General features: G+C 46.0%; 1 protein-coding gene across 1 annotated transcript in view; it reads left to right on the top strand.

Annotated features, from left to right (window-relative positions):
* Positions 1 to 21,563, top strand: part of LOC142568337 (hemicentin-2-like) — a gene marked incomplete at its 3' end in the record, with an annotated part of 187,227 nt that overhangs the window by 120,857 nt on the left and 44,807 nt on the right. Inside the window, exons 27-32 of the mRNA XM_075678343.1 lie at positions 2,424 to 2,567; positions 3,830 to 3,955; positions 8,782 to 8,929; positions 12,812 to 12,951; positions 14,642 to 14,826; positions 15,110 to 15,326. Of these exons, the coding sequence (XP_075534458.1) occupies positions 2,424 to 2,567; positions 3,830 to 3,955; positions 8,782 to 8,929; positions 12,812 to 12,951; positions 14,642 to 14,826; positions 15,110 to 15,326 (960 nt within the window). The remainder of the gene's footprint in view (positions 1 to 2,423; positions 2,568 to 3,829; positions 3,956 to 8,781; positions 8,930 to 12,811; positions 12,952 to 14,641; positions 14,827 to 15,109; positions 15,327 to 21,563) is intronic.

The following is a 21,563-nucleotide window of genomic DNA, read 5'->3' as shown; positions in this document are numbered from 1 at the left end:
TCACGTGGTGATTGCTTGCCTCAGCTGCTTCCGTTGCCTCCGCGTTTACAGTGGATGTACATGACGCCGGTGCGGTTCAGCAGACTTATGTTTCGGCGGATACCGTAGGCGGTGACTAGGTGGACGACATGAAACTTTGGCCACAGCTTCAGAGGACTCATTACGCCTTGTCGAAACGGCGCGAGCAGCATATACGCAGCGTGTACTAAAAGCACGTCTAGAAGTGCATTCCAAGCTGTCCAAACTTTCCGCTTATTAATTAAATCAGGATCAGTGTGTTCTGCTCCTCATTCGTTAACTGTCAAACACTGTGAAGCAGCGGCTGGTCATGTTTCTGACTAAGTAAAGTTGCTCAGTGCTGTCACTATCCGTTGTATTTTTTCTGCTTAATCTCTCGCAGGTGTGCTCAGTTGCCATAGAGGTGTTATTGCTGCGCACAAGGCTTGGAACGTAGAGGTTCTGTATACTTTGTAATAGTTCTAGAATTGCGTTTGTCGCCTTACGTACATTAAACGCAAGCACCTTTGCGGGACGTTGTGATGTGCGTCCCTTTAATACTTTTAGTTTAACGTACAGAAACGCAAACGTAAGGAAGAGTTAAAAGACAGAGCGCCGTCTGGTGCCTCGTGACAAACGTATCCAATCCGACACAATCTATAATAATAATTATTATGTTCTTGCTGTGCGGACGCGTCTCGTCAGGCTCACGGACGCCGCATTCGCCAAACGATCTCAGAAATTGGACGTGCTATGCGCTCATAAGTAGCGTTTCAGGTAAGTTTAGAGAAAGCGAAAGCTGATTTGAATAGTTGCTGGAGATGAAAGATAGTGAGAGTGTAGCCATCACGAGAATTTTTGGTGAATCAGGAACCACGGGGGCCGCCATAGTCGACAACATTATTTCTTAGCGTCCGCAGGCATTACGAACCTCAAACTCGCGTAATAACGTGCATTATCACAGCACACGCAAACCACGGAACCTCAATAACGTTCGGCGCATGCACACTGAGGATAACGCCATTTCTTTACGTACGTAATGCACTTACGTTTGGTTGCAAACGTATTTTAATACTAATATCTTCTAGCAAATATGTATTATCGCTAGTCACTCACTTACTCTATGTATACCGTCAGGAAAAGCTCAGCTTCAAACATTCCTGTATTGTCGGCGCAGTCCGCCGCCTATCCTTCGGCGCATTAATTCAAGAGTGCGCAAGTTGTTATGCTTGATACGCTGTCGATTGAGTGGGCGTAAGCTTGCGTGTGAGTTCGGGTGGATGTGTGTAGATAGCGTGTGAAAAGCTTTATATCCCAGGAAGCGGCACTGCTTCTTTTGTCACCGTGTAATGAGTTACACTGACTCTTGCCGAAGTTCCGGGGTTGAAGTCCTTTATTTAGCGCTTAGCGATACAATGCTGGTGTATGTGAGTCATGCTTTTTTATCTCCGAGGACAGCCATGCGTCGCGAAGGGTGGCCGGCTACACAGGCGCAGTCCTTATGTAGCCGCGATTCGCGTACTTGTTTACAATGATTCCTTCCATTCATTAATATGCCAGTAACTATTTTTGCAGCCAACTATCGTACACGTCTTCCCTCTATCGTTCCACATATTGCAGTGCCACGTGACTGGCCGCTCGAGGCACTTGGCGTGCATTCGCGGGCTTCTTTCACGCTAGGAAAAACACTTTTACGTAGCACGTTTCGAGCAACAGAAAACTGATGGTGATCTGGTGCGTCAAATAGAGCGCCACATGCTCGTGTTCTTTGTCCAATGATTATCTGTGGGTGTGGCCGGTACTTGCAAGACCCCGAGTTTCACCAAACTTGGGCCTTTCTATATAGCACCCCCGGTTTCACCACAGATCTAGTTTGTATACGAGTCAATTGGCCTTCGCGCAGGGCGCAGTTTGAGATCATGCTTCAAATAACATTGATTACCGCAGTACGAGGAACTTGTAGAATTTCATATTTTTTTTTCGTTTTAGAGTCTGTGATGCGATCTTATTCGTTATTAACCCGCTGTTGTATTACGACATAAACACACTGCCCTCTCCGCGAGAGGAGGAGGAGAAAAGAGAGAAAGCAGGGATGTTAGCCAGAGGTGCGTGTGGTTGGCTACCCTACACTGAGGGACGCGAAAGAGGGAGGGAAGACGAACGAAAAGGCAATTGCTACGGCTAACTAGCTTGCCAACTTGCCTGCTGCCTTCGGCGGAAGCTAGCTTCGTAAGTGGGTGTGTCTGTGAGAATGCAGTGCCTACACTGGCGTCGTCGTCGTCAACAACAGCAGCATTCATTAGCCATCCGGGAACCAGTGTTATAGGTTTTCGCAGCTGATGCTTAGCAAACAGCACAAATTCGTCCAGAGCTGTGTCTTTTTTCACGATATCCTGAATACGAGGCCTTTGTTTTCTCCTACACAGGCGCCCCGTCGGTAGTGAAGAGCGCGGACGCTGTCGTTGTTGTGGCTGGCCAGCCGGCCATTTTGTGGTGCAACAACACTGGCGACCCCGAGCCCCAGGTCACGTGGCACAAGGGTGACCAGAAGCTGGAAGACGATGACCAAGGTGTGTGTCGGGTCAAATCAAATCGTTTCTGCGTGGCCAAATCGAAGAACGTGGCAGCGGGTGAACAGTGGGACACGCAGGGCTGTGTGATATCCATGTGCAGTCTAATGGCTGTCGCGATACGAACGTGCTGACGCATTGGCACAAGTTTTTCCTTAGAATAGCTATACGTCAGGCGTATTTCTCATGCAAAAACAGGCCACTGCACAATTTCTGTTTCTTTTAATAGAAAAATTGCTACCGCATGGCTCGGCTGGCTCGTTATGAAGTCACAGAGCGCAAGACGTCCCAGAGTCGATGGACATCAGGGTACGTCACTGGGCAGTCCTCTAATGGCCTTATCAAATGCCTCTGGTGTTTCCTTAGAGGTGTGCCAAATACCGCTCCATGGTTGTTGAAAACAAAAGATTTATTTAAACTCCTGTCTATCTTTCTTGTTGTTGTTAAATAGCTCCTTTGAATGAATATTTCAAGTACAATTTATATCCGTCTTTTCTCCTCTTGCCAGCATATTTCACACACATGCTCACACACATACACACACACACCCAGACAGACAGACAGGGAGGAGGAGCAGGAGGAGAAGGGCTTCATAGCCACCTGCAACTTCGATGGCAAGCACGTCATGGCCTCGTTAAAGCAAAATATGGAGGCATCTGAAGGATGCATGTGATGCGAGCGCATCTTCTTCCTGTCCGTTTAATATCGCTCGACTAAATACGAGCACGTCGTTTGAACATGGCGCCCTTTGCCTGCCATTTGCCTGCCATTTGCAGGCTCAAGTACCTGCAGACGTTACTAGAGTGCATAAGTGGAACCCTCATGCCTCTTCTCCAGTTCTCACCTACATCTCTTTTCACCAGGACAGTACTAACATTGAGCTGTGATTTTGTCGGAAAATACCGCGACTGCTCTTAGCACTTACAGCAAAAAAAAAAAAAGGACGACGTGCTGAAATTTGGTAACAGGACACTTTCAACCTGTTTGCATTTAGTTGCCGCAGACTGTGAAGCATCTTTAGCACTTCACTACTTCCTGGTAGCATACCATGCAATTGATATTGTGCGCCACTGAAAGTTAAAGGAAAATACTTTAACAAGAGTTATCGAGCCTTACCGAAACACTCTGAAGGCCGAAAAAATAAATTGCATGCCCGTCGAGTCGACACGAAGCCAGGAGGAATGTGCTAGTGCAAGCTGCTCGAAGGACAAGACTATAGACCTATAGACCTGCTTTTTATTTGGCACTGCTTTCTTTTTCAGCGTTCGAAATCTTGCCTGGTGCCCTGTACATCTACAGCGCCAACGTGACTGACAGTGGCCGCTACGTGTGCGCTGTTCAGAATCATGCCGGATCCAGCCAGGCAGTGAGGAACCTCGACGTTTTGGGTTAGCACTTTTTCACAGAAACATATGGCACTACTAACATCGTAAAATGCAGCTTATGTGTCACTTAACTGCAAATAAGTTCTTACCACGCAATTTTTTTGCGCTATGCGGACCTCTCATAGGAGCACAACTATTGCGATTGGATGACAGTGACGATCTGTGTTTCATTTACCACATTTCTCGTGATAAGTTTCTTCCGGACCCATATTTTTTTTACTATATGCTCTGTTCACTGTATAGCCTTTATTTTGTTGTATTTAGTTTTGACCTCTGGCCTAATCGAACTCTTTGTTCGTGTGCTCTATTCACATTATATCACATCAAGGCCAAGTATTTATCAGCCATTCCAGTAGCTTTCGTTCAGTTTCGTTTCGGCTGAGTTTTAGCTTGTGTCTGACAACTTCATAATTTGGGCACTATAGTCTCGGGGGAGAATAACGTAGTCTATACATTTCTGAAGTTACTAAAGGAGGTTACGTCTTCAAGACACATGACATCAAAAATATGGTGCTGCGACATTAAAAAAGGACATAATGAATTGGGAATGCAGTGATTGCTTTTTCTCTGTAAGCGACCGTTCAAAACAGGGCCCACATCAACAACGTAGTCCGTGCGTCACAGTGGCATGTGAGAGGAGGTGCCACTCGACCGACATGCATGTTATTAGCGATGCAAATGACAATCAATAACAATCAGTCCTTGCTAATGAAATATTTGTGAATTGTGCCCCAGGGCCGTTCTCTCTTAAACGCAAAGCGTATTCCGAGAATGATAGCAATACATCAATCACTCTGTATTAATTGTGCCTATGCAGATATCGGCAGTTGGTGCGATGCTGGCAAATGCACCAAACTTGAGCCAAAGACAATCGGCGTGAGTTCAACATCAGTCTAGGCCTTAACAGTGCCTGAGGAAAGTGGTCGCCGTCATAAGACTATTAGTGCATGGCAAAGGCCACGCTTCGCCAACTCCAGTTTGCAGTCACCTGTTAGATGTAATGCTTGACGAACGCTCGCCTAGTCGGCCATTCTAATGACACGCTTGTGTGGATGCATGGGCTCCGGCCACATAATAACACTAAAATGTTAATAGAATGAGCTGAGAATGTTACCGCTACCGCAAGGGAGCCGAAAAGTTTTTTGTTCTTTCGATTTACAGCCGGGGAAGGGGTGAAGGAGGGCTTGCATGCAAATATTCTACAAGCTTAGAGTGGGTGAAGGACAAGTCTAATAAATATGGTAATACAAGCTATGAAGGAGGCTTATGAAAACGGGCACTTGTTTCGCCACATTCTTTCTTTTTTAATTGTTGTTGCTCTGTTGCATGGTTTCACCGTTGTAGTATGGTGGCTAAAAGGGGGCAGTGTGATGGGCGGGAGCCGGCAGGGCGCACACAGGAGCGATGAAAGTTGTAGATGGCGCTACTTGCACCTGGTGCGCAGCTTTCACAGCTTTTGAATGGGGCAGTGTTCAGCTGCTAGCACGTGCGTCGTGTTCACTTGGTGTCGCATGTGAATTTTTTATGTAAAGTGTGGTAAAAACATCACGAAGTGTTTGCAACTCATATATAGATGCATTATTAAAAAGGGTGACACTTCTTTGGAAAGCAGAGAATGGAAAAATTCGTTATTTGCGACACTGGAATGCACAGCAGATGTTTAGCCATGCGATTTAAAAAAAGAGTAGGAAATTCGCATTTGAAAGCCACTCAGGACGAGTTGATTTCTACTAAAAGGCTTGGAATTAGTGCAAGTGAACATAGGCCATCAATAAAAACAACCCAAAGCGCCGCCTCTCATCTTTTTTTAATTCGCTTATCTGCCGCAAATATAGTCATTGGCTGCAGAGAAAATTGTAAACGCAAACAGACAAAAACAATGCTGGGGCTGCGTGCAGTGAACTGGGAAATATCATCACCGCATCGATCAATTTACTCTCCACGTCCGCATGCTCCAGCAACATGCCCTTTAAAAAGCTTTAGCTTTGTTAAAAAATAGAAAAGAAACATATGTGGGTGCTTTGGCAAACCTCAACATACACTAAATATTTTCCATCACTGCTTTTTTTGTACAGGTCCACAAGATGAGAGGAAACACTTTATTGCATAGTACAGTAATCCGCATGCACATATCAGACCGAGCTTAACCGTAGGCTCTACTTCAATCGTCTTTATGTCAAATTTTACTGGCGCTCCCTTTGAAGAGTCTTGTCATTGTTCAAATATATTGTGGAAAAGTGAAGCCTAGGTAGCACCACAAACTAGATAATTTTTGAAGTAAGCGCTTTGCGATGGAGCTCGTATCCCATTTGGCGGAGTGTTATAAAATCGTGCTACTGAAAGCATAAAGCATCTATGTTGAAAAAAAAAATCTGAATGCCTCTTGTAGCACTTTAATGAGCTCCAGGGCACAATAGGCCTCCCCTGTCAAATTGTTGCGTGAACAAGCCGTCTACATTGCATTCAGCTGCTTCTCTGGTAACTGCGAGGCCACAAGCACGTTGGCAAGAAATTTTGCCGCCAAATTATACAAAACACGTTCCCGCTTTCGACGCACTGAGTGCACGCCGCATCATCTGATACATAACACAGGAACAGCACAATATCATGCACTACGCACCTCAAAATAATCACAGTGGCACAAGTGCAACGCTTCCCAGCTTCCAAGTGATCGCCATGCAAAGAAGCACGGTCAACAAGCCTACGCTTGCCTGGCAGACCTCGCTAGCGCTACACTGGCAAGGGCCGGACCGCGGCTTGTGCTTGTACACCAGCGTGCTTCGGTGCCCCTAGAAACACCGAGAAACTTCATTGTTCGTCAGCCTTCTCCCTCGCACGGTGCACATACGCCACCTGACACACTGCCCCCTTCTAGATACCGTAGTTGTAGTATAGTAACAGGAGATTGGGAGCAGATGGCATAGTTTTACAAGCTGTTTATTTCCCACCATGACATAAGTTGATTGAATAATGCATGTACATAATTGTTGTCCGGTGAGATAATTGCAGTCATATTTTTCGATGTATCTATTTTATTAACTATATACTTGTAAGGATGGATTTAGGACCACCCGTCACAAAGCCACTCGTCAAAGACCAACTCGTTGTCACCCGCCGCGGTGGCTTAGTGGCTATGGTGTCGCGCTGCTAAGCACGAGATAGCGGGATCGAATCCTGGCCGCGGCAGTCGCATTTCAATGGGGGTGAAATGGAAAAGTATCCGTGTCTCATGCATTGGGGGCACGTTAAGGATCCCCTGGTAGTCAAAATTAATCCGGAGTCTGCCACTATGGCGGGCCTCATAATCAAATCGTGGCTTCGGCACATATAACCCCATAATTCTATTCAACTCGTTGTCACCTTTTATTCCCTTTACCCCTTTTCCCAGCAGAGGCTAGACAGCCGGTACTTACACTGGCTAACCTACCTGTCCTTTGCTCTTTTTTCTCCCTTCCCTTTTGTCGTAGGTAACCTTGTCAGGAAGGCCAACATGTCGTACGAGGATTTTTCGTACCGACGGACTCTTCGTCACACAGAAAGATTGAGTTAAGAACTGGGTTCATGAAGTTCAACAAGCAATTTTGTTGGCCTGTCACACATCACAGCGGGTGCACACATGGGCCGACTCATTGTATGTTCCGCGTAGCCATGATCATGAACTTCAGTATAACGCGCAGCTGGTTATTTTACAGTAAAACGAATTCGCAGCAAGAATGTGTCATTATTCATTTGCCTGAGGCCACTAAAACGGCGTTTACCTCACCTCTTGCTCGTATTGCGCGCCAAGTCACTTCGCTCCTCTTGGCAGGAACCATTCACGTCAGGCGTACTGGTGTAGTATAGGAAAAAGGAACACGGACTGCAGAAGTCAAAAGAGGCAAATGATATAATAATGCAGCATTATTTAAAAAAAAGCATCTCCCGTGCATCAGCTGTCGTCCCTCCACAATGTGTGGCTGCGCGCGCCTAGCTTTCTATGTGCCCCACCCTTCCTGCATAGACAAGAGTAGAAAACAACAAAGAAGGAAGGAAGTAGCTCGCATTGTCAACAAGAGATCCCCTTACCCACTCTCAATACCCCTCTACGCTAAGCGGTTTCGTTCACAAGGTCGCGGTGAAATGAAATGCAAGCGACGAAAAGGCTACCACCCTGAGAATTCCTTTCTAGAGAAGGCACCAAACCAGATTTCTCGATCGATGGCATCTGGACCAGTTTCCCTATGACAAGTTTTCCGTTGACTAGTGGGATTGGAACAAGTTTGCTTGTTCGCTGTCAGGGCGACTGGGTTGACAGCAGTCACTTCCTTGGTCCACCGCACTCGTGCACCACACAAAGCGTCCGTTCGTCTCGTGTGCATCGCTTCGGCTCTCTTCGGCTCAAGGTGCGCGTCTCAGCTCTCGTTCCTCAGCCCTCTCGTATGCGGGGTGTAATGTGAGACGGCTCAGCAGCTGCTCCAACTCTGTGGTGCGGCGCGTTTCTTTGAGGTCTTCTGCTATCTCTCTTCTATGTTATCTTTGCGGGCTGGCCACTGTGGACAACATAATTATCTGCTGTATGTTTGAAACTAGGAAAACTGATTGCGAATGTGCTTCATGTTTTCTTGATGATTTGGAGAGCTGAGCTAGTGTTTGTAGTTTTTCAGTTTTTTTTTTGTGCAGTCCAGGTGATGCTATGCGAGCGATAAAGCTTTTCCGTGTTGTGAAATCGAAGAAAATTAATACAACCTTGCAATTAAAACTCTACAGATTACGCACTCTGCTGAATCATGATGCCATACTTTTGACCAAAGGCACAGCAGTCGGAATAAAAGAAAGTGCTGTTCTTTCAGATCCCCCAGTGATCACAGTATTTTATCCCGAGCAAAAGGTAGTGGTCATTGGCGATGAAATTTCGCTCATCTGTCAAGCGAAAGGGCACCCCAAGCCGGCGATTTACTGGGAGCACAACGATGTTCTCATCAGTGATCGAAACGCCAGGTAAGTGGTGACGCAGATGTCAAAATACATGCTACTGCACCCCCCCGCCCCCACACACTCTATACCCTCTCTCTCCTTTTTATCTCTCCCCCTTCCCCTTCCCCATCGTAGTGTTACCCAACTGGACTCTTGAGAGATTAACATCCCTGCCTGGCTTATATCTCTCTCGCGCTCCCTCTCCTCCTTAATATGATTTTCTCTACAGGGTCTGCTTTTGTTTGTCATGTTGCAGGCGCTAAACGCTTAGTGATATGCCTCTGAACGGCTAGTTTTCGATGTGAATGATGGAGATGATACCTGCACACACATCGATGAATGGACACGCGACACCTTTATCGCTTGCGTAATCAAAAGCAGTGTGATAATTTCTCGTGGTCGTGCGGACGTGAACATTTGGTCGTTATCACTGAGAACAATTTCTTTTAAAAATTTCGGGCAGAGGTCATCTACGATTACTATCCAACTATGCGAATAGCCGAAACGCGTCATGTATGAGGCATGCCAGGCTCTTCTTTCACGCTTCCCTCTAGACACGCTGTGTGTTTTGGCGCCGCCGCCGTTAATTCTGCGCATACCCAGTGGCACATACATAGCGATCCTAGTTGTCGTCAAAGAGGTTCACTGAAGAGCAGCACATGCCCAGTGTCAGATATGCAATGGCACATACTGACGGAATGGCTCACATTTTGGCTCCCATGTTTTAGGTGTGATAGCCAGATAGCCGAAAAGAAAACTGGTCTGACAATGTCATGAATGCTATTTCCCTTCAAAGCTATGTCACTAATCTCGGTGACAACCTCAGAATTCACCGACAAAGCCGCAGTGCAGCTGCTCTATGTGCCTCCGCTCTCCGAAACACAGTATGCGCGAGTGAGGTGAAGGCGACAGCTGCCCCGACTTCACCGGCTGCGCCAGCTGGAATCCGCTTAAGTGCTATTGCTCTGCTAATGTAAATGCTACGCTAATCCAAAAAGCACACGTCATTCCACTGCTGTGAAGGTGGATTACCAGCGAAGCTGTTTAGCACACGACACAGACGTGACAGAGAATTTAGATAAAAGGCATAGGCAAATTATTTTCTGTTGAGAGGTGACGGCGGTGACGGCGGTCATCCCAAATACACACACACACACACACACACACACGCACACACGCACACACGCACACGCGCGCACGCGCGCACACACAGACGCACACACACACAAGTATTTAAGGTCAGCGGCACATGAACGCGCACACACATTTTCTTGATGACTGTGCCTTACTTAGTCGGTGGTCTTAGTAGGTGAACTTGGTGCTCAGTGCTCATCATTTGGTCGCGACGGTGGTGACGATACCCTTGTGTTCGCTATTGTACACACTGATCGGCTTTGGCGCAACCTTAGAGTCTTTGCCAGAGTGAGATCTATGCACAACCGGTGGTGAGGGGTTGAAGGTGCACAATTTCTGTGGCAGTCCAAGCCAAAGCATTCAAACACAAATTGTGGAATTCACTTCTTTTCCGGCCTCGAGATATCGATGTTAATATTGACAAGTATTTTGGTAGCTCTCTGTGGTGGGGGCAATGTACAGTGAAACCTCGTTAAACCGTAGTTGGCCGGAGCTCGGAAAAAGTACGTACTAAACGGTAGTACTGTTTAACCGAATAGCATGAGATCGCCCACTTACGTGTCGAAAACGGAACTCAGAGAGAGTGCGATGAAAGGGGAAAAAAAAACACGCAGTATTTATTCACCTTGCGCGACAAAAGTGTTATTTTCGTTTGATGCCGCGGCGGCCTAGCACGACGACGACAGCGGCCTCAAACATACTGAAGCTGCGTGCCAGCTTTTCAGCCAGCCCCCTCTTCTCAGCAAACACTCGCATGGCAGAATCCCTCGTTGGCGTTACGTATTCTCCGTGCACGTGCGCAGTAGTGCTGCAGAAGTCCCGGGGGCGCCTTTTTCATTGCCGGGTGCCGGAGTTTGGAATACTTTTCATTTGGAATAAAGTTACGTTATCGCGCCCCTGTTCTCGTCGCGACGATTGCATTCATGAGGCTGACGTAACGCGTAGCTTATGCCACTGTCGGGCCCGAATAGCCCGTGCTGTCGCTTTCCGTGTCGTCCTCATCACTGTCGCTAGTCGACACTTCGGCAACAACACAGGCAACGATGGCAAAAAGTCGAACCTCGTAGCCGACATGTCTTCGCGGTCGCAGCAGCGCTGCCGAGCAACTTCTTCGCATTCCAAATGCCACATAATGTAGTCAACAGCGGATCCCTGTTGCGTGCCGGCGCCGATTTCTTCGTGTCACGTTCGATAGCACAGACGATGTCTAATTTTTCTTCTATGCTGAGCACCCGGTGTCTTCTTTATCCGAGCTTCGGAACGACGCGAGTCCTCGCTTGCACGGCGCCTTAACGGTCTCTGGCACGGCGTCGCAGTGATGTTGATGTTGATGTGGCTTCACGCGCAAACGCACGGGGCGCTTGGAGGCCGTTGTTCCGATCTCTGAGGCTTGTTGATCTGCCGGGCCGCCCGATGGAGACGGCGCACCACCGTTTTCGCGCGACGAAAAGTTGAAACGCTACGTTTTATCCGATCCGTACGCAATAAGCTGGTACGGTTTATGCGGATACAAAACACATTATGTTCAATGGCCGCTGAGTCGGGGATTTGACTTTACTACTTTTAAAACGGAACTACTGTTAAAGCGGGTATGGTTTAACGAGGTTTTACTGTATTTTAATTAAACTGTAAATGTATCTGCGTCGTTCAAACAAGTAAATTTTCAGAAGGCTTATAAAAATGTGTGTGTGTGTGTGTGTGTGTGTACGCGTGTTCGTGTGTGTGTGTGTGTTTGTGTGTGTACGCGTGTTCGTGTGTGTGTGTGTGTGTGTAAGGAGGGGTCGGAGTCAGAGTAGTCGCGGCACTACTAAAAGGGGTCATGAACTGGAAAAGAAGGATAAACATTGTTTTCGGCGTTATTGCTAAAAAGAATTTAAGCTCCGCTCTACAGCCATATTGCAGGCTACCAATTAAAATGTCATGTTTATAACTTTACAGTACCATTACATTGCACATTTTAAAAACAACGTTCCTATAACATTGAGCGACACTTGGCCTTCGTGCCAATAAAAACCATTACACCATCACCATCATCATCATAAAACCGGTGACACAATTATAATCTGTGTGATTAAATTAGGTTTCTTAAACTCATGGGAAAACAGAAAGCGATTGACGTAATGGAAATGAGGGAACGTAATTGACTGGTGCAAATATACAAATGCTCTCTGAATTGGACAGCGGTGCATGCGACACCGCATTCTTGAGCTCTGTCTATTATAGAAACGTCCGCAGTGCTAACAATTTACTTAACTGAAGTCTAAAGAACTGCATAAGAAATTGTACCTAAACATATTCATCACAAGCGGAACTGAGCTTCATCAGCATTGGGTAAGCTACGAACATCGCCAATTACGAAGGCTTTAAGCAGTGCGTTGAAAATGTGATGACACCGTAGAATGTTAACCTGCCCTTGAGGTTGTCTTTATATATTCGTGTAACATAACAGTAGTCTTAGCTAAATGTTCATCTCCTCCTATGAGAAAAGTGTGCATTGCACGCTAGCATTTAAACTATATCGCGCTTGCCTTTTCTGCAGTACATGTCGCGAATCAGGGGCATTGCCTATGCAGCCTTTGTTCAGTGGCTGCTAAGTTGAGGCATTCTTTCCAGGTTCTTTTTTGTGCTCAAAACCGTACTTCGTATCCTCATAAGCATGTTTTACGCAAGTCAGTAAGCTACGACTGCGTGCCGTGCTCCAAGTGGCCAACATTAAGCGCAAGCGAAACTTGTCGAGTCTCGCAGCAAGTCATGTTTCCGAACGACTCGCAGCCTTGACCAGCGGTACATCTTCGTGGCCGGGGGTGAGCTGAAGATTCCCGTGGCCGAAAGCAGGGACGGCGGCTTTTACCGGTGCAGGGCAGAGAACCAGGCAGGCTGGGACAGCCGCACCGCTACCGTTACCGTGCATGGTGAGCAGGTATCGCACGCAGTGGCCGAGATGTGGGCAGCAGCCTCGCAACCGTCCTTGCGTTCACAACAGCGTGGGCCGATCTTCGAAGAGGCCCAATGAGCGTCGGCATACAGGGGTCGTGTGTTACGATTGAACCTTGTGTGCGGCATCACTTGTTGAGCATGACAGTTAAATCATGGAAGCTCACGTGATGGAGGAAACATAATTGGAGACGGGCAAACTCGCAGAGCATCGGCGTTATTTTCAATTTCCGTCGTTGTCGAGAGCCTCGACATGATTGGCAACGTCGCGGCGTCAATGTTTCCCCTTCCATCCAGCGACATATTCTGCTGCAGCATTACGTTACTGAAAATTGATGGTGCCAGTGAAAAGTAATCCAACAGATCAATCAACGATATCACTCATCAGCTCATGGAGGCTCATGGAGGGTCGAACGATATGTCCACTCTGCTTGCAGGAACAGAAATTAATTTTCAGACTTGGTATCCATGCTCTTCGAGCGCTGTTTTACACTGTTATGTATCATATCTATATCACTGCTGTATCATATTTATAAGAAAAATTTGTATTGGTCCGGGACAAATTTTTATTCAGCTGCGAAGCTTTTCTTTCGGGGAAACCGTATGGGTTTCCTTTGTGGCGCTTAGCTACGTTTGGGTGGATGTCTCACTTTCTCTTTATTAATTACTTCTCTCCACCTTGCGGGTTTCTGCAGAACTGTTACGTCAAACTCGTGCCTTTGCTTCTGAGTTGTTGATAAATTCGACTTCGCCTGCCATCTGCTAGCCACCTGGTTCGCTCAGATGGTAGAGCGGCTGCCCCGGAAAGGCGGGTTCGTGTCCCGGACCAGGACGAATTTTTCTTCAGCTGCGAAGCTTTTCTTTCGAAGAACCCGTATGGGTTTTCTTAGTAGCACTTAGCTGCGTTTGGGTGCATGTCTGACTTTCCCTTTATAAATCCTTGTTAATAAACATTAACGAGTATTTTGATAGATCTCGGCTGTGGGTAATGTCGCTTAAATAAATAAAAATATAAATCTATCTGCGTCGTTGAAACAAGTAAATTTTCAGAAGGCTTATGAAGGTATGTGTGTGTGTTATACTCCACTGAAAACTGTTTAGTTTAGTATACAGCATTACAGCTTCCGTATAGGAGCCCATGCAACCAGAAACATGACGTGAATCATTAAACTAACGTGTGGCGTAAATTCATTCAATTTTGCCAAGTACAGTAGGTGATGACACAATTATTTCGACAGAATGCTTTATTTTTCTTTAAGAACATTGGTCAAAGAGATTCATTTCCGGCTGTAACCCGGTGACTGCGGCATTAAAGTCGTGCAAAAGTCAAGTGCTACGATGTAAAACATCTTGAAATCATTTCAGAGCACGCGACAGCAATACTTTCAAGCAGCGTCGCGCCGGATCGCACAAGCCAGAGAGGAGGAAAGGCTCGCCGCGCACCCTTTCCCCCTCGCCCGATAAAAATGTCTATACTTGTCAGCCTCTAGGGGAGATCGGGGGGAGGGCTAACTGCACGCTCAAATTGGTCAGAACTGAAGTAGCAGCATGTCTCGGGAGTGGGAGGCTGCTGCCCAATCTTTCTCTGGTTGTGTCACACTAGTTCCGCTATTGTATCACATTAATCAGAGTGAGCGCCAACGATGTTCCTCTCTGTCAAACGCACAGTTCCCCCACACATTGACGATGGCGCCGATGAAGTGAGTGTCCAGAGAGGCGGCACAGCAGTGCTTCATTGCAAAGCTCAAGGTCACCCAACTCCACTGGTCACGTGGTCGAGAGAGGGCGAACCCGTGGACTCTCCCAGGGCTCACCACCAATCTAATGGAGACCTCGTCATTGCGGCCGCTGAGGTGCAGTAGCCCTTTGGTCTTCCTAAAAATGTACGTCCTCTCTCATACCGATTGTGGAGTCATGCGCGTGGCAACCGTGCTGTTGCTTGCAGCGTACGATTACGCCTCGTGCAGAAAGAACGAGATGAATTCATTCAACGGCGTGAGCTTTTCTTCCTGAGAGGAAGATTGTTTTTTTAGGGGGTAAAATATCTTGTCTTGAACAACTAATCATGTGTGACTGAGATTATAGGCTCTGTGTCATAACTCTTTGTTTGTGGGCAACTCGCGCATGCTCTCGCAGCCGGAGGACAGCGGCAGCTACTTGTGTTCGGCGGAGAACGCAGCCGGCGTCAAGCTGCGGCTGGTCTCCCTCGAGGTCCTCGTGCCGCCAAGCATCAGCACGCTGCCCCGGGACCAACAGCTGGCTGCAGGCGAGGCGCTCAGGCTGGGCTGCCGCGCTAACGGCACTCCCGCTCCCCGCATCACTTGGACGCACAACGAGCAGCCTGTACCGGAAGGCAGGTGCCCGTCTGTCTCATCCGATGGGTTGAAAGGTTGCACGCATTGGGGCGGCCGTTGCCACCACTGCCGGCGCCAGAGCATGACGATGATGGCCCTGGGAGCCAGGAAATCATGGAATTCACAATAAGATTCATTATCAGCAATTATAGCGAAGAACCTTGTGGCAGATACAGTGACACACACTCGGAGATATCGGCATGACACGATGCGTGAAAAATGCTTCCGGAAACGTAACACGTTCCATGCGTAAGCTCAGTGAGCATCGTGAACGTCGCTGCAGTGCAGCTTCATCCACCAATTCCACAGATTCACGCGGGCCGACTTCATTTCATTTCATTTATTTTGTTACTCTCAGGGTTAATAACATTACAGAGAGAAGGGCCTAATATGGTGTAATTGCATCGAGTGAGTAGAAATGGCAAACTTAAAATTCTCATCGATCATGGAGGCAATGGCGGGAAGGTGGTTCCAGTCCCAGCATGTGGTTGGTACAAAAGAATGAAAATACATCTTAGTACGACACTTAAGCACACAAACTTTGGACCGGAGGTAGTGGCGTGAAGAAATATAAGAGGGTGCTGTGAAGAGCGAGTTAGATCGGGTTTAAAGAAGTAATAGTGTTTACAGGCCGAAACCATTTTCTGATTATGAAGCACGCCGTAGTGGGGACTTTGGAATAATTTGGACCACCAGAGGTTCCTTAATGTGCACGTAAATCTAAGTATGCTGGTGTTTTCGCCTCCATAGAAATTCAGCCGCCGTGCCTGGCACTCAATTTGGCGACCTCCTGCTTAGTAGCCCAACACCATAGCTACTGAACAACCACGGCGGCTGTAGATTGGGCTTGGAGTGGTATATTTTATGGAAATGACAGTGTCGAGCAGATTTTATGGAAAGGACAGTGTCCAACAGGTTTACGTCGAAATAAATGATCAGGCAGGTAAAGGGAGGATTTCATTGATGTAACACTTGCAGTGCGGGAATAGATTGGCAAAGTAAAGCGAGAAATACGGTTTTGGATGGCTTCGGTGCAGTTTTGAATGAACTAGTATTTCATACAAAAGCAGCTTTGGATGAAAGTGGCGTTTTATGTATCCAAGGAAACGATTAGCTTTACTGACTATCTGTTGAATACGGTGACTCCGGAAGTGTTTCCGAGGGGGGAGGGTGACACACGGGCAACGCAGAGAAGGAAATGGCTCCATTTTTGTGCTGCTTTCCTTATGAAAGAAAGAAAAAGGAAAAATGTTGTGCTTGCTATATTTTATTTGTAAAAAAAATGCATGAGATGTTAGGCTCATATTATTCATAGAATATTTTCTTGCCGTACATCTCTTGCACTGTAATACATTTAGCCTGCGCGGCTATTGCAGCTAATTGTTCTATAATAGCTTATATAAGCACAAATTATGTGCTTGCTTCATCTGGTAATTTTAGAAAATGTGCACACGTGCACACACGCAAAAAGAAACACCTAAAGAAGAATTTGCAGTGAATCACATTTGTTACTCTGCAGATTGGCGCATTTTTATTCACAAAAGTATTTGTGCTACAAGCTCTCTTTAAAGGGACACTAAAAGCAAATATTAAGTCAGGATAAAGTGGTAGATTAGTGCTTGAGAATCTCTAAGGCATCAATATTATCGCGAACAGAGCCTTAATAATTGAAAAATTGAGGTAAATGTGGGACGTGATTAGAGACTCTCCTGGGACATCAAGTACTTGTCCGATGACGAAAGCACTCCTCAGTTAAATTTTGTCACTATTACTCGTTGCAAAAAACATACTTGTATTATATGACGAGATAAAATGCTACTTGTCCATTTCTATTTCATTTTTAGAAAACAGAATTCATTGAAATTACCCTTGACAAGGGTGGTCGAAAGGTTTCGATTTCACTCGACTCTGTGCCGCCCACGCTTTCGCATTCCAATAGTTTCGTTATCGCGTAGTGCTGCGCTGGTTTTGCTGGCTCGCGATGCTCACACAAACTGTAAGCAGCAGAGAATTCAACTTTCATATGATTTCGTGGGATGCCTGAACAGTCTACGCCACTTGACCAAACAGCAGCTGCAGCAGCGATGCCACTGCTCTGTCTTGATTGGGTACCGCCGTCTGTCGGGCGCCGTTTTACTCACCAAAGGCAGCAAAGGGGTATGGTGTATTCAACGTCACCACTCCCCCGGTTGGGTGATAGAAGAGTTGAATTTCAAAAAGGTATTTGTACCCTTCAGATGCAATTTTCTCGTAAACTGATTCTTTGCTTGGCACGAAACAAGCGTTGCGAAGTTTCTAGCATTTTATTTAAACAGTCCATGTCGACTTAGTATTGCCTTTAGTGTTCCTTTAAAAGTATGTGAAAACAAAAAGCTACATGACTAAGATATAGCATAACATAAATAAAACAGTAGCACCTTTATTCTTTCCATTTTTTTACCCTCAGGTGCAGATTCAGTGTAGAATTTAACAGGATTTGTTGAAACAAGCATTCGAAATACATACACACACATAAAGTCTTCCGCTCTTTGCGTCTGCTTTTAATACAGTATTACATGACAAACTAGACGTTTCATCAAGTCGGCGTACACGGAATGAAAAAAGTTAATGAATAGGTTTTTTATACTACACACATGCACGGTACATATACATATGGACATCTCTAGATTTTTAATTGCGAGAGGTACGAAGATCAATGCTCCGCATGTGTAATTACAGCATTTGCAATGAATACAAGTAAGGATGACGCAATGCATCGGTTTACAAGTGAGAACTTTGGGGATATCAGTCCTCCTTGTCGCCACGCGAAGCACAATGAAATACCCAGTCTTTTTATTTTCTGCTTGAGAGTGCTGTTACAACGTGTGTTCCGATCTTCCCTGTGCATGAAAACAAAATAGCGCTCGAAGAGGGACAGGGAAGGGCTGTGCGCAGAACAGCCTCGTATGCATTGCTCGCAGAAGAATCATTCTTTATGCGCACAAGCTTATTCAAGGCAGCACTGTTTCATCATACGGCTCTAACCGGCCTGCCGGTAGACTCGCGTGTGATAATTCAAGGCAGACGTAAAGAAATGAGAGAGCTGGATAGCTGTACATACTTAGTGCACGCAGTGTACTCCAGATTTCACAACTCTAATGACAGAAGCACACATTACTGATCACCTCAAAAACCAAAATTAGCTCTTCGCTCAGCAGTCCTGGTGACAAGTTCGGTGACATGCGGCGTAAAACTGCTGAATGAGCATTCTGCCCAAGCTACAGCTGCAAGTACAGAAAGAAGTTGCATGTATTTGACGACATGGTATTGCAGCTCATGGACTTGTTCAGATTTTGCCTGCAGAGCCTTCGAAATGGTTTCATTTGATAAAGACTCGACATTGGACAAAATAGAAAGAAACTTAAGAACTGCGCCGACAGAAGGTTTAGATCGAAGTCAGCTGCGTGTAGGCCGTGATGATGATGACTATGATGATGCTGATTTAATGGCATCCACTTTGAAACGGGGCAGTGAAAAATAGTCACCTAGCCTGCTTGATTTAATCAGGTATGCTATATATATATTTTTTATCTGGCATTCTTGTATTTATCTCATTAATCTTTTCTTTCTTCAAAAGTACCTTGTTACGCTAGCCATGACTGTAAGAGATCAGGTCCTATTAATCTATTCCCTGGTTTTTTCCACCAATACACTAAACGTCACTTGCTTATCTCGATTGCTGACCGGTTGACTCTTCTGTCCACTTTAAACCCAAGCGCTTCTGGCAGGTCTACGTTACCTACGGTTCTCACTGGGTGAATTCTTTCGCATTCCATTAGGATGGGCTGAGTGGTCTCAGGATTTTTGCTGCAGCATACACATGCCTCAACAAGTTACAAATATTTGCTCCGGTATGTTTTTGTCCTTAAGTAACTGGCTCGATCCTCAAATAGCAAGGCACTGCCCTTTGTGTTATAGTACAGATTTTCCTTTCTAATTTCTTTCTTCTGATTTTTGTACATCTTTATGGTCATTTTTGTTTCCATTCTTTGCATCCACTTAACTGTCTCTGTTTCACTCATTTTCTTTCTGATGACTCCTGGTTTTCTATTTACAGCTTCAATTACCTTGTACTTGGTTGCCAACTTTCTTGACCTCTTCCTCCATTCTGTGTCCACGTGTTTCAAGTGCTGATACTTGTGCACTCCAGCTGCCCATTTATTTTTATCCATGTTCGTGAGTCTTTCTTCAAAACTAGTTTTGCTCTGTCCTTCACTCACTTCAAAAGAGGCCCAATCTATGTCACCCTCCCCTGCCTCATTTGTGGTTTTATTGTGGGCTCCCAAAGCCACCCGGCCTACCGGTCTTTAGTAAACTTCCAACCCAGACAAGATATCCAATTTGAACCATAGAATGGCATTTGCGAACGTTAGCGCTGGCACCATTACTCCTTTCCAGAATCCACGCACCACCTCATACTTACTGTGGCCCCACAATGCTCCGTGTTTCATTACTGCAGCATTCCGCTTCACCTTTAGTTTCACATTCTCTTGGTGGATGCTTGAGTAAGTCTTTCCTTCGTTGTATATGTCGAGCTATTTATATTGCTTGATTGTGGGTATGACTTGCTGTTAAATTGACTCAACGTAATTACTCGTATCTTCATTAAAGATTATAATTCTCGATTTCTCTGTGCTAACCTTGAGGCCTAGATTTGTTCTGCATTGCAAAAGATATTCACAAGTGTCTGTAAATCTTTTTTATTGTCTACTAGTAGCACTATGTAATCCGCATACATCAGTTTAGGGAGCTTCTGTTGCACCATTTGTCCATTATGCATGTAGAATAAATCAAACCCTAATTCGCTGTTTCCAAGTCGTCTTTCTATGCTCTTTATATAAAGCGAGAACAACAATAGAGACAGGACATCCTTGCTTCAGCCCTTGGTGAATTCCCACCACCTCATTACCTTTTCGACCTTCCCATACAACTTATACTCGGTTGTCTCTATATATCTCCGTCAGCAGCTCCACGAAATCGTCCTCTATGCCTTCGTGCTTAAAGGGACCCTGAAACAATTTTGATGATTTTTTACAAACGTACTGAGTCGTTAGAGTAGGTCTTTCTGATCATTAATTGACGCATCTAAGTACTCCGCGTAAAGCGTGTAATTTGTTATAAGGTTTTAAAAATGTACATCGCTGCCGATGGCAGCACACTGTTCAGCGGAATTTTCAGCTGCCCCCACCCATATGACGTAATCACCCCATTGACGTCAGTAGGGCAAGCTATCTGATTGGCTGCCCCGGGCGCGTCATCGATAATTTTTGCATCTTTATGATGAACAAATGATGTTCGTAATAGTTCGAATGTTAGTTACTTTGTTTCTATAAAAAGAAAGTAACAGAAAGAGAGTGCACAAGAACAATTTCTCACTACACTTAAGCACTTCCGGCACACAGCAAACGTCGTCTGCTCGTGTTACAACATGCTCCGTTTGACGAGAGCTCCGCGGTCAGAGTCGGTCTCAGTCTCTTCGCGAGCACTATGATTCTACTTTGTTGCGTTGTGGACTGCAAACGTAGCGACTGGCAATATTTCAAGCTGCGACATCGTGTCCCTCTGCAACGCAGCAGACGACCGGACTGGCTGCAGTGCATCGGACTGCCGCTATCCGATCGGCACCAGGATTTGCGCGTTTGCGGCCGTCACTTTACACCGGCAGATTACTAACGCAATAGCGTTTCGCGAGTCCGGTATTAGGGTAAACGCAAGCGATGTGATTTGGGTGCGCCCGCTGTGTTTGCGAGAAAGACAATCAATGTATATATCGTAGGCGTGCATCGACAACCAACAACTATGTGAAAGCTTTCTTTTTTGTCCATGGCCAGGTCACAAAGGCCGTTGGGGCTTTTTTGAGAGACAGTGAGGTGTATATGCGACTGTGATAAGTGTTTTAGGTTTTTCTTTCATGCCTCCTCTTCATATCATCGTCACCTTCGCTTTCTACTTCTCCTTTTGCTCCCCTCCTCCCTGTGCCGATGCGGAGCAGCCGGCTAGAACACAGTAGTGCAGTCCAACATCTCAGCTTATCTTTTGTAACGAACCCCTCTCTACCCGCCGCAGTAGCCAACTGGCTATAGATTCGGTTGAGGTTGCGGGTTCAATCACTGCCACGGCGGGCACATTTCTATGAGACGAAATAAAAGAAAAAGCCCGCGTATTTAGATTTAGGCGCACGTGAAAGAACCTCAGGT

This window comes from Dermacentor variabilis, unplaced genomic scaffold (assembly GCF_050947875.1).
Source record: "Dermacentor variabilis isolate Ectoservices unplaced genomic scaffold, ASM5094787v1 scaffold_18, whole genome shotgun sequence".
Classification (NCBI taxonomy): domain Eukaryota; kingdom Metazoa; phylum Arthropoda; class Arachnida; order Ixodida; family Ixodidae; genus Dermacentor; species Dermacentor variabilis.
This window is presented reverse-complemented; position numbering and strand designations above follow the sequence as displayed.